This window comes from Chiloscyllium plagiosum, unplaced genomic scaffold (assembly GCF_037043375.1).
Source record: "Chiloscyllium plagiosum isolate Xiang-an unplaced genomic scaffold, Cpla_swu_hap1 HiC_scaffold_42, whole genome shotgun sequence".
NCBI lineage: Eukaryota > Metazoa > Chordata > Chondrichthyes > Orectolobiformes > Hemiscylliidae > Chiloscyllium > Chiloscyllium plagiosum.
The window spans coordinates 6,259,198-6,273,236 of NW_028270180.1; the positions used below are offsets into that span (position 1 = coordinate 6,259,198).

At 48.2% G+C, this 14,039-nt stretch overlaps 1 protein-coding gene across 5 annotated transcripts in view; it reads left to right on the plus strand.

Moving 5' to 3' along the window:
• Positions 1–14,039, plus strand: part of fam169b (family with sequence similarity 169 member B) — a 40,284-nt gene that overhangs the window by 1,966 nt on the left and 24,279 nt on the right. For all 5 annotated transcript variants that reach the window (XM_087982152.1, XM_087982155.1, XM_087982151.1 and 2 more), the window contains exons 2-4: positions 1,041–1,177; positions 4,510–4,600; positions 13,162–13,247. In XM_087982152.1, the coding sequence (XP_087838278.1) occupies positions 1,043–1,177; positions 4,510–4,600; positions 13,162–13,247 (312 nt within the window). In that variant the 5' untranslated portion in view covers positions 1,041–1,042. The remainder of the gene's footprint in view (positions 1–1,040; positions 1,178–4,509; positions 4,601–13,161; positions 13,248–14,039) is intronic.

Here is a 14,039-nt window from a genome sequence, read left to right on the forward strand (position 1 = left end):
AGTAATCTAATCTATTAAAAAGAGGGAATGCTGCACTGTCAGAGGGTCTGTGCTGAGGGAGTGCCGCACTGTTGGAGGGTCAGTGCTGAGGGAGTGCTGCACTGTTGGAGGGTCAGTGCTGAGGGAGTGCCGCACTGTTGGAAGGTCAGTGCTGATGGTGTGCCACACTATTTGATTTTACACTATTTGAGTAACCGTACTCCAGACCATATGTGAGTGGTATACATACATTTCCTGAGTCTGTTTGCTCCTTATCTCTGATTTTTAGTTCCTTATGTACCTCTTTAGTTCCTTATGTACCATAACCCACCTTTCCTTACAGCTGTATGGAGCCAGGTAATAAATCCAGCTCTCTAGCGCAGTGTCTCAGACCTCTCTCTCTTCACAAACACATTTCAGACTGCTTCCTTCTGTCTTCTTCACATCAGGGACATGCTGTCAGTCACAATACAGCAAGCCTTTTATTAACTGGCCCCTGTGGGACCAGGAATGTGCCAGTTAGTTGAATACTCTATAAGTCCATAGCATCAATGTAATACACACTAAGTAATAGAAATGTAAGACACATCACTATTATCCATTGTTTATGCATAAATCACTTAAATAATAATGTAATTTGTCTTAAATAAAGCTGACTGGCAGAGAACTTTCTCATTTGCACCTTCAAATGGCGACTTGGACATTGGTTGGGGGGTGGGGGGAGGATTGAAATAACACAGAAAGCTTACGGTATTTGAGGTCTGTAATTTTTGCTGGTTTATTGAGCTGGTTGGCTCACAAGGTGCTGGTTGAGATGAAGTTTGCTATATTATAATTTATGCAAGTCTCATGGTAACCCAGGAGTCAGCCTCAGGATCTTACAGTTCAAAGTCCCATCTGAGAAACAGCTCCTCTGACAGTGCAGCACACCACTGGCACCCCATTTCTGGAGCAGGACTCGAACTCACAACCTTCAGATTGGGAGGTGAGAGTTACCGAGGCCTAAGCAGATGGGTTTTGGCACGAAGCGAGCTCTGACCTTCTTGATTATGTCTCTTTAGCAATGAGGTATCCTGTGGATATTTTAACCGGTGGAGAATGGGACGTTGTAAAGCAATCATCAGAGGCTTACCTGTCGAGACTTCGCGAGAGAGAGCAGGAATCCAGTGAGTGGTTTACACTGGCCAATGGAGAGAAGGTAACCAACCTCATCCATGTTCTGTCCCTATGATTGGCTGCAGCCTCAGATCTCTTTAAGGAGAAGCGAACCAATCAGAGATTAAAAACAAGAACAGCAATTTGAGCTAATTATGCCAGCAGAGTTACTGTACTCCACAGGCCTGGACTCACGATTACAAATATCCCACCACTGCACCCAGAGATCTTACATTTAATTGAATAAGTTTTAAAGTCTCACCCTGGTGACACTGACCATGAAACTTTCAGATTGTTGCAAAGATCCATCTGGTTTCACTAATGTGAAGGAAATCTGCTGTCTTTACCCCGTCTGACCTACATTCAATTCCAGTTCCACAGTGCTGTGTGCACTGTTTAACTTTAATGTGCTCAGATGTGGGAGACTGATCGTTGATCTAAGCTCACTGTGCTCAATAAGATAAGCCTGGATGTGGTCTCAAGAGATAACATAGTATTTACAAACAAGAGGGACCGTATTGTTGAAGAGGAGAGTGTGAAACGGACTGGTAAGCTAGAAGAGATACTTGTTAGGAAGGAAGATGTGTTGGACATTTTGAACAACTTGAGGATAGACAAGTCCCCCGGGCCTGACGGGATATATCCTAGGATTATGTGGGAAGCAAGAGAGGAAATTGCAGAACCGTTGGCAATGATCTTTTCGTCTTCATTGTCGATGGGGGTGGTACCAGAGGACTGGAGAGTGGCGAATGTTGTGCCCCTGTTCAAAAAAGGGAATAGGGATAACCCTGGGAATTACAGGCCCGTTAGTCTTACTTCGGTGGTAGGCAAAGTAATGGAAAGGGTACTGAGGGATAGGATTTATGAGTATCTGGAAAGACACTGCTTGATTAGGGACAGCCAGCACGGATTTGTGAAGGGTAGGTCTTGCCTTACAAGTCTTATTGAATTCTTTGAGGAGATGACCAAGCATGTGGATGAGGGTAGAGCAGTGGATGTAATGTACATGGATTTTAGTAAGGCATTTGATAAGGTTCCCCATGGTAGGCTTATGCGGAAAGTCAGGAGGCATGGGATAGAGGGAAATTTGGCCAGTTGGATAGAGAACTGGCTAACCGGTCGAAGTCAGAGAGTGGTAAATATTCAGCCTGGAGCAGTTACAAGTGGAGTTCCGCAGGGATCAGTTCTGGGTCCTTTGCTGTTTGTAATTTTTATTAATGACTTGGAAGAGGGAGTCGAAGGGTGGGTCAGTAAATTTGCAGATGATAGGAAGATTGGTGGAGTTGTGGATAGTGAGGAGGGCTGTTGTCGGCTGCAAAGGGACTTAGATATGATGCAGAGCTGGGCTGAGGAGTGGCAGATGGAGTTCAACCCTGTCAAGTGTGAGGTTGTCCATTTTGGAAGGACAAATAAGAATGCAGAATACAGAGTTAACGGTAGGGTTCTTAGTAAGGTGGAGGAGCAGAGGGATCTTGGGGTCTATGTTCATAGCTCTTTGAAAGTTGCCACTCAGGTGGATGGAGCTTGTAAGAAGGCCTATGGTGTATTAGCGTTCATTAGCAGAGGGATTGAATTCAAGAGTCGTGAAGTGGTGTTGCAGCTGTACAGGACCTTGGTTAGGCCACATTTGGAGTACTGTGTGCAGTTCTGGTCGCCTCCCTTTAGGAAAGATGTGGAAGCTTTGGAGAAGGTGCAGAGAAGATTTACCAGGATGTTGCCTGGAATGGAGAATAGGTCGTACGAGGATAGGTTGAGAGTGCTAGGCCTTTTCTCATTGGAACGGCGAAGGATGAGGGGTGACTTGATAGAGGTTTATAAGATGATCAGAGGAATAGATAGAGTAGACAGTCAGAGACTTTTTCCCCAGATACAACAGAGTGTTACAAGGGGACATAAATTTAAGGTGAAGGGTGGAAGGTATAGGGGGGATGTCAGGGGTAGGTTCTTTACCCAGAGAGTGGTGGCAGAGTCAGAATCATTGGTGACCTTTAAGCGGCAATTGGATAGGTACATGGATGGGTGCTTAAGCTAGGACAAATGTTCGGCACAACATCGTGGGCCGAAGGGCCTGTTCTGTGCTGTATTTTTCTATGTTCTATGTTCTAACATACATTGAGGGAAGCAGTCTAGGTTCAAATGCAGCACGGTCCTGGATAATAACAGGTTTGGTCTGAAATGTGACAAGGAACATTTGTGCCAGGTAATGACCATCTCCACAAAAAGAGAATCTAACCATCTGAGCAGGTCAGAGGGAGGATTCCTGTCGTGAGTTACTCACCCCCTGACTCCCCAAAGCCTGTCTACAAGGCACAAGTCAGGAGGGTGATGGAATACTCCCCAGTTGCCTGGATGGGGGCAGCTCCAACAACACTCAAGAAGCTTGACACCATCCAGGACAAAGCAGCCACTTGATTGGCGTCACATTCACAAAAATCCACTCCCTTCCCCACTGACACTCAGTAGCAGCAGTGTGTACTATCTAAAGGATACACTGCAGAAATTCACCAACCATTTTCAGACTGCACCTTCCAGACCCACAACCACTACCATCTAGAAGGACAAGGGAAATAGATACATGGGAACACCACCCCCTGCACGTTCCTTTCCAAACCGCTCACCATCCTGACTTGGAAGTACATCGCCGTTCCTTCAGTGTCGCTGGATCAAATTCCTCAAATTCCCTCCCTGAGGGCATTGTGGGCCTACCCACAGCACATGGACTGCAGCTGTTCAAGAAGGCAGCTCACCCCCACCCCCTCCTGGTGCAACTGGGGACGGGCAATAAATGCTGGCCTAGCCAGTGATGCCCACATCCCATGAATGAATGAGATCAATCCTAGAAGCTGAGCTGTAAGCCTAGATGCAGACAGTACTGTCACTGAACGAGTTACACCTTTGGAAATTTGTACCATGCCCTTTAGCTGATCAGTAAGATATATAAAATATACAACAAACCAGGTGGGTGTTTTGGGACAATGTTTTAGCTGTGGCAGTGAGTTACTCTTTCCAACTTCAGGAAGAAACAGCTTGCTCACAACAACACTTTCAGTCCCGGGGCACGGAGCTCAGGGCACAACCAGATCAGCCTTGGTTTTCTTGAATAGCAGAGCAGGCTCGAGGGGGCTGAATGGTCTCCTCATTTCTGTGTAGGTTTGCTCCCGTTTCCTCCCACAGTCCAGGGATGTGCAGGTTAGGGTGGATTGGCCATGGGGAAAGCAGGTTTTCAGGGATAGGGTGAGTCGGGGTGGGATGTTCTTTGGAGGGTTAGTGTGGAGCAATGGGCTGAATGGCCTGCTTCCACACTGTGGGAAATCTATGATTTCTCGTGTTCTCACCGTACACTGGGGTGACACCCTTTTTATTTTATCTTTCCAGGTTGCTGTGACACCGTCCTCTCTGGCCTTTCTGCAGATACACAGGGAGCACAAAGGGCACTGTGTCCTGGGCCTGGCCAGCTCTCAGACAGGTCAGTCACCTCTTTGTCTGCTCCGTCTTCAGCTTCCAGACCAGGCAGCGCAGAGTGAGGCTGTTCGGCCCATCACCCTGACCCTGGGTTCTTTGAAAGATTAGTCCCACATTCCTCTACTCTTAACCTTGCAAGCATTGAATTTTCAAGTTTTATACATTTCCACAGCCTCAAAGGATTCCATATGAACTCTGCGTAAAAAACATTTCTCCTCACTATCCCCCAGTCTTTATCTGATTATTTTAAATCTGCATCAACTGGTTATCGAAGCTCTCGCTCCTGTCAGACTGTTACCCCTTATAAACCCTCTTCCAAGGCTGAATTAGTACATTCTGAGCAATAACACAAGGAAGGTTAGGTTACTCTTGCTGGGAAGGCAAGGGAACATGTCAATGAATAGAGAGTCACAGCAGGCTAAGGAATTTCTGAGGAAGGGCCACTCGACCGATAAGTGAACTCTGATTTCTCTCCACGGATACTGCCAGGTCTGCTGAGCTTTTCCAGCAATTTTTGTTTTTGTCCCAGTAGACTGGATGATCTTGTGAGATTATTTATCGGGGAAAGACACAGCAGAACATTTTTTTAATGGTGAGAAATCGGGTGCTGGGGAAGAGGAAGGGGTTTTCTTTTCAGTGCAGACAGGGGGCTGAAAGTCTGTACATAAATTGCAGGGCATTCAAAAGGACGTTATTTCAATATGGCTATGGTTCAAAGGAACTGCTGTTTTAGCTGCACAAAGTCTCCGTTGGTCCCACTCCATAAGACTGTACAGAGGGGTATATAGGTCTGCACTGGATAAAGGGTATATAGGTCTGCACTGGATAAAGGGTGTATAGGTCTGCACTGGATAAAGGGTATATAGGTCTGCACTGGATAAAGGGTGTATAGGTCTGCACTGGATAAAGGGTATATAGGTCTGCACTGGATAAAGGGTATATAGGTCTGCACTGGATAACGGGTGTATAGGTCTGCACTGGATAACGGGTGTATAGGTCTGCACTGGATAACGGGTGTATAGGTCTGCACTGGATAAAGGGTGTATAGGTCTGCACTGGATAAAATGTGTATAGGTCTGCACTGGATAAAAGGTGTATAGGTCTGCACTGGATAAAAGGTGTATAGGTCTGCACTGGATAAAAGGTGTATAGGTCTGCACTGGATAAAGGGTATATAGGTCTGCACTGGATAAAGGCTGTGTATAGGTCTGCACTGGAAATAGTGTGTATAGGTCTGCACTGGATAAAGGGTATATAGGTCTGCACTGGATAAAGGGTATACAGGTCTGCACTGGAAATAGTGTGTATAGGTCTGCACTGGATAAAAGGTGTATAGGTCTGCACTGGATAAAGGGTATATAGGTCTGCATTGGAAAAAGTGTGTATAGGTCTGCACTGGATAAAAGGTGTGTAGGTCTGCACTGGATAAAGGGTGTATAGGTCTGCACTGGATAAAGGGTATACAGGTCTGCACTGGATAAAAGGTGTATAGATCTGCACTGGATAAAGGGTGTATAGGTCTGCACTGGATAAAAGGTGTATAGGTCTGCACTGGATAAAGGGTGTATAGGTCTGCACTGGATAAAGAGTATACAGGTCTGCACTGGATAAAGGGTGTCTAGGTCTGCACTGGATAAAGGGTATACGTCTGCACTGGATAAAGGGTGTCTAGGTCTGCACTGGATAAAGGGTATACAGGTCTGCACTGGAAATAGTGTGTATAGGTCTGCACTGGATAAAGGGTATACAGGTCTGCACTGGATAAAGGGTGTATAGGTCTGCACTGGATAAAAGGTGTATAGGTCTGCACTGGATAAAGGGTATATAGGTCTGCACTGGATAAAATGTGTATAGGTCTGCACTGGATAAAATGTGTATAGGTCTGCACTGGATAAAAGGTGTATAGGTCTGCACTGGATAAAAGGTGTATAGGTCTGCACTGGATAAAGGATATATAGGTCTGCACTGGATAAAGGCTGTGTATGTCTGCACTGGATAAAATGTGTATAGGTCTGCACTGGAAATAGTGTGTATAGGTCTGCACTGGATAAAGGGTATATAGGTCTGCACTGGATAAAAGGTATACAGGTCTGCACTGGAAATAGTGTGTATAGGTCTGCATTGGATAAAAGGTGTATAGGTCTGCACTGGATAAAAGGTGTATAGGTCTGCACTGGATAAAGGGTATATAGGTCTGCACTGGATAAAATGTGTCTAGGTCTGCACTGGATAAAGGGTGTCTAGGTCTGCACTGGATAAAGGGTATAGGTCTGCACTGGATAAAGGGTGTATAGGTCTGCACTGGATAAAGGGTATACAGGTCTGCACTGAAAATAGTGTGTATAAGTCTGCACTGGATAAAGGGTATACAGGTCTGCACTGGATAAAGGGTGTATAGGTCTGCACTGGATAAAAGGTGTATAGGTCTGCACTGGATAAAGGGTATATAGGTCTGCATTGGAAAAAGTGTGTATAGGTCTGCACTGGATAAAAGGTGTGTAGGTCTGCACTGGATAAAGGGTATATAGGTCTGCACTGGATAAAGGGTATACAGGTCTGCACTGGATAAAAGGTGTATAGTTCTGCACTGGATAAAGGGTGTATAGGTCTGCACTGGATAAAAGGTGTATAGGTCTGCACTGGATAAAGGGTATATAGGTCTGCACTGGATAAAGGCTGTGTATAGGTCTGCACTGGATAAAATGTGTATAGGTCTGCACTGGAAATAGTGTGTATAGGTCTGCACTGGATAAAGGGTATATAGGTCTGCACTGGATAAAGGGTATACAGGTCTGCACTGAAAATAGTGTGTATTGGTCTACACTGGATAAAGGGTATACAGGTCTGCACTGGATAACGGGTGTATAGGTCTGCACTGGATAAAATGTGTATAGGTCTGCACTGGATAAAAGGTGTATAGGTCTGCACTGGATAAAAGGTGTATAGGTCTGCACTGGATAAAGGCTGTGTATGTCTGCACTGGATAAAATGTGTATAGGTCTGCACTGGATAAAGGGTGTATATGTCTGCACTGGATAAAGGGTATATAGGTCTGCACTGGATAAAGGGTGTGTATGTCTGCACTGGATAAATGGTATATAGGTCTGCACTGGATAAAGGGTGTATAGGTCTGCACTGGATAAAGGGTGTATAGGTCTGCACTGGATAAAGGGTGTATAGGTCTGCACTGGATAAAGGGTGTATAGGTCTGCACTGGATAAAGGGTATATAGGTCTGCACTGGATAAAGGGTATATAGGTCTGCACTGGATAACGGGTGTATAGGTCTGCACTGGATAAAGGGTATATAGGTCTGCACTGGATAAAGGGTATATAGGTCTGCACTGGATAAAGGGTATATAGGTCTGCACTGGATAAAGGGTGTATAGGTCTGCACTGGATAAAGGGTGTATAGGTCTGCACTGGATAAAGGGTATATAGGTCTGCACTGGATAAAGGGTATATAGGTCTGCACTGGATAAAACGTTGCCCCAACATCAATGTCCTTGGGGAATTGGCCTGGCCTGTGTTCAACCCTAACCACCCCCTGACACTCTTCTATGTTCTGAATGACTCTCACATCTGAAAGATGTTAGCTCTGTCATGTTTGGTCTGTGTGTGTAAAACCTGATACCAAACGCTAGATGTCAGAGGAGAGCCACAGATATCAACTCAATAAACCCACATCAGTTTAGAAACCAGCTTTGAACATTCCTCCCAGTCAAAAGGTTTTGCCTGATCAGTAATGCTACTGCCTAACATTCACTCCCAGTACGTATTTCTGTCCCTCCTGCTCCCTGCTCCTTTCACAATCTCTCCTCACCCACATAGCAATGTGATATTGACATTCCAGTGAATGACAACAGCATATTTCTTCAACATAACTTTAGATAGCTAGCTGTGCTTTTCCAGCACCACTCTAATCTAGACTCTGATCTCCAGCACCTGCAGTCCTCACTTTCACATAATTCTATATAGACAGAGTGGGCAGAGAGGTTCCTGCTTTTAAAACGATTAAGGACCAGAGGGCGCAGTTTTGTAAAAAGAAACAAGTACAGGATGAGAAATGGCAGTAGTTGGGGTCTGGAATGCACAGCCAGGAGGTGTAAGGGAGGCAGGTTCAATGGAAATAGCATAAAGGCATTATTTAATATATCAGGTTATGGGGAAAAGAGACACTGAGCCCTAATGCTCAGAGAGCCAGTATGGACATGATAGACTGAATGGCCTTCTTCTGCACTGTGTGAATTCTGTGATCCTGTCCAGATCCCCCCAGATCCAGGCTCCACATAATCAGGTGGAACTATTATCCAGCTCCTTCCTCAAGCTCCACTTACAAAGTCCAAGTGCCCCTCTCATCTCTCAGCCACAACTGAAGGATCCTGGGTAGGATATTTCGGACCGAGATGAGGAGAAATGTCTTCACCCAGAGAGTGGGGAGCCGGGGGGAATTCTCTGTGACAGAAAGTGGTGGAGGCTGAACCATTGAATGTATTCAGGAAGGAATTAGATACAGTTCTTAAGGGAGCAAAGGATATGGGGGGAAAGCGGGAATAGGGGACTGAGTTGGATAATCAGCTGTGATCATATTGAATGGTGGAGCAGGATTGATGGGCTGAATGGCCTACTCCTGTTCCTATATTCTGTTTCTGTATTCCTTCTTCACCTTTTTTACTCAGAGAGTGGTAAGGGAGTGGAATGCCTTACCTGTCACCTCAGCCACATTAGGGAAATTTAAACAATCCTTGGATAAGCACATGGATGATGATGGGTTAGTGTAGGGGACAAGCTGGGAATAGTTCACAGGTCGGCGCAACATCGAGGGCCGAAGGGCCTGTTCTGCGCTGGATTGTTCTATGTTCTATGTTCTAAGCGGTGACATCCAACACCCGTCACCTCTTCCTGCATCTCTGCCCAGTCCCAGCCCTTCACTACTCCCCAGGATTTCAAACTATGACACTCCTCCCTTCCCTCTTTGCACAGTTTCCAATCCGTCGTTCCCAACCCACTTGCCCTCATCTGCTGCCTCTGCAGTCCACCAGCCTGCCCCAGCCCTCAATGCTCTCTCAGAATCACAGGTAATGCTTGGTTGTTACCAGCAGATGGTGCAAGAGGGCTGTGTAGAAACAGTCAAATCCCAATTCATCCCAGGGGGAGCCCAATGCTGTTTTGACAACTTAGTGGAAAATTAATTCACTGTCACTAATGGTGACTCGTGAGGTTAGTTTCTGTTAAAGAAAATCCCTGGACCCATTCTTCCAGAATACAACTCTCCCATATTCCCATCCAGCTGTTTCATACATGGAATCTTAGCCTCCCTCCTGTTGGACAAATAGGTGCTAACTCAGGTCAGTGCTCCATTTCCCCTTCACTCTCCGACCCCTCAGACCTTTGCACCATGCCCTCTGCAGAGAGGTTCATTCAGGGAGTAGTTAACTTAATTGTGTAAGTTAAGGGTGCAACTTTCTGTTCGGATCGATGGACACATCTCAACCATCCCAGTCCCCTTTGAATCTGGTTCCTCAAGACACTGGTAATTTTATTTACATTTGTTCATGGAACGTGGGCTGGGCCAGCACTTATTTCTCCCTAATTACTCCTTGAGAAGGTGGTGGTGTGCTGACTTCTTGAATGGTGCTTTAAACAGAAACACATGCTGTGAGGGAGAGTATTGACCCAACGACACTGAAGGAATGGCGATATGTTACATCAGGATGGTGAGCATGTTGGAGAGGAACTTGCAGGGGGGTGGTGTTCCCATGTATCAGCTGCCCTTGTCCTTCTAGGTGGAAGCTGTCTTGGGTTTGGAAGGTGCTGTCTTATAGATAGTACACACTGCTGTTGGAGGTTGTGGAAGGTATTCAAGTTCTTGAGTGTTGCACCCATGTGGTTTACTGACCATGGAGGAAGTGCTGCTGGAGTTTAATGTCACTGGCCAAGTCGAGATAAAAACCAGAAATTGTATGGAAAATTCAGCTGGTGGGTGACATGATGGCTCAGTGGTTAGCACTGCTGCCTCCCAGTGCCAGGGACCTGGGTTCGATTCCAGCCTCGGGTGACTGTCTGTGTGGAGATTGCACATTCTTGCCGCGTCTGTGTGGGATTCCTCCGGGTGCTCTGGTTTCCTCCCACAGTCCAAAGGTGTGTGGGTTAGCCATGAGAAATGCAGGGTTACATCGGTAAGTGTGTGGGTCAAGGTGGGGTGCTCTTCAGAGGGGCAGTGTAAGGTTGTTGGGCCAAATGGCCTCTTTCCACATTGTAGTGATTCTATGATTAACATCTGAGATCACTTCTTATTTTGCTTAACAATGCGGCACTTCCTCAGCACTGACCCCCCGACAGTGCGGCACTCCCTCAGCACTGACCCTCTGACAGTGCGGCACTCCCTCAGCACTGACCCTCTGACAGTGCGGCGCCCCCTCAGCACTGACCCTCTGACAGTGCAGCACTCCCTCAGCACTGACCCTCCAACAGTGCGGCACTCCCTCAGCACTGACCCTCTGACAGTGCGGCACTCCCTCAGCACTGACCTTCTGACAGTGCAGCACTCCCTCAGCACTGACCTTCTGACAGTGCAGCACTCCCTCAGCACTGACCTTCTGACAGTGCAGCACTCCCTCAGCACTGACCTTCTGACAGAGCCACACACCCTCATAACTGACCCTCCGACAGTGCGGCACTCTCTCAGCACTGACCCTTTGACAGTGCAGTACTCCCTTAGCACGGACCTTCTGACAGTGCGGCACTCCCTCAGCACTGACCCTCTGACAATGCGGCACTCCCTCTGCACTGACCCTTCAACAGTGCGGCACTCCCTCTGCACTGACCCTCTGACAGTGCGGCACTCCCTCAGCACTGACCCTCTGACAGTGCGCCACTCCCTCAGCACTGAGCCTCCGACAGTGCAGCACTCCCTCAGCACTGACCCTCTAACAGCGCGGCACTCCCTCAGCACTGACCCTCCGACAGCGCGGCACTCCCTCAGCACTGACCCTCTGACTGCGCGGCACTCCCTCAGCACTGACCCTCCGACAGCGCGGCACTCCCTCAGCACTGACCCTCTGACAGTGCGCCACTCCCTCAGCACTGAGCCTCCGACAGTGCGGCACTCCCTCAGCACTGACCCTCTGACAGTGCGCCACTCCCTCAGCACTGAGCCTCCGACAGCGCGGCACTCCCTCAGCACTGACTCTCTGACAGTGCGATACTCCCTCTGCACTGACCCTCTGACAGTGCGGTACTCCCTCAGCACTGACCCTCTGACAGCGCGGCACTCCCTCAGCACTGTCTCTCTGACAGCGTGGCACTCCCTCAGCACTGACCCTCCAACAGTGCGGCACTCCCTCAGCACTGTCTCTCTGACAGTGCGGCATTCCCTCAGCACTGTCTCTCTGACAGTGCGGTACTCCCTCAGCACTGACCCTCTGACAGCGCGGCACTCCCTCAGCACTGTCTCTCTGACAGCGTGGCACTCCCTCAGCACTGACCCTCCAACAGTGCGGCACTCCCTCAGCACTGTCTCTCTGACAGTGCGGCATTCCCTCAGCACTGACCCTCCGACAGTGCGGCACTCCCTCAGCACTGTCTCTCTGACAGTGCGGCACTCCCTCAGCACTGTCTCTCCGACAGTGCGGCACTCCCTCAGCACTGTCTCTCCGACAGTGCGGCACTCCCTCAGCACTGTCTCTCTGACAGTGCGACACTCCCTCAGCACTGTCTCTCTGACAGTGCGGCACTCCCTCAGCACTGTCTCTCTGACAGTGCGGCACTCCCTCAGCAATGTCTCTCTGACAGTGCGGCACTCCCTCAGCACTGTCTCTCTGACAGTGCGGCACTCCCTCAGCACTGTCTCTCTGACAGTGCGGCACTCCCTCAGCACTGTCTCTCTGACAGTGCGGCACTCCCTCAGCACTGTCTCTCTGACAGTGCGACACTCCCTCAGCACTGTCTCTCTGACAGTGTGGCATTCCCTTCCTCAGTACTGCAGGAATGGTTTTGAAGCAACTGCTAAAATTTGAGTTCAGTAAAAATCTGAAAGTAAAACACCAGCCGAATGAATTCCCTGTCATCACCATTGATTGTTGCTTGAAACACATCACCTGGTTCAATAATGTGCCTCAGGGAGGGAAATCTGCTGTCTTTGCCAGGTCTGGCCTACCTGCAGTCCTCACTGACTCCTACATGCGACTCCATACCCACCGCTGATATTCATCTTTTGTAACGGCTGAGCCAACCACTCAATCCGAGGGTAGTTAGGGATGGACAGTAAACACTGGCTTTGTCAGTGACAGCCATGTCCCATGGATGGGTGTGGGGAATATTCCATCCCATTCTGATTTATCCAAAAACAGGCCTTTTGCTAATCTGCGGATGACTGAAATTCACAAGGAGCCGGGCTGTGGCACCTCTTGGATCCTGTGAATCAAAGCCAGGCGCCTGAGAGTGAGTGAGACAGCAGCTTGTCCTTGTAGCTGTCTGCTCTCTCTGCACGGTTACCAAGCCTGGGAGGTCTCGTCTCTGCGGCTATTTACTGAGTGTTTAATCCACATTCCTCTCCCCTCTGCAGTGGTGGCTGTACACCTTGCGAGACGATGGTGGTCCGTGGACGATGCTGTGAAGACCAGCGACATGACAAGGCAGGAGCTGGTCCAGGTAAACCCCCTCCTGAGGGTGTGATCTACTCTCTGTGATCTGACTGGGCGAGAAGCCACTGAGTGAATGCAGCCAATCAGTGAAGCCCAGAGCTGCAAGAGGCCATTCAGCCCATCATGTCTGCCCCAGCTCTCCAAACAAGCAACTCCCGTCATGCGACACTCCCTGTAACCCTGCACATTCTTCCTTTTCTGATAATAATCCAGTTTCATCCAGAAAGCCGCAATGGAATCGACCTCCCCCACCCACACTGGAGAGGGTGAACTTTACCCCCTCGCTGTGCAAAACCATGTCCTCATTTCTTCTTCAAAGTCTGTGCTCTCTAGTTCTCAATGCCCTTCCTGCTGGGACCAGCTTCTTCCCAAGACTCTCCGTAGACCGCTCGTGATTCCCCATCCAGTTCATGATCCATGGGATCTCAGCTCCTTCCCTGCTCTGGGCTAATGGGTCACCTACCGGCCACTGGCCCCAGAACGGAGACAACCCCCTTTCCCTCCTCCAGATCCTGACTTGGAGGGAATTCCATGTCCTCACTAAACATCCCAAACACGGCTTCCTTCCACAGCAGGTGAGGAGGTGTCTGTTAAATAACTAATGAACGGGATTGTGGTTTGCTCGTTGAGCTGGAAGATTTGATCCAGTCATTTTGAAACAAAAATGAACCATCCAGCTCAGTGAGCAAACCACAATCCGGAACATCAACCTGAGCTATAAATCTTCTCAAAACTCACTAACTAATGAACTAAGTAATTCATTAATTACGGAGTCCAGTTGATAATATGAACAGGCTGA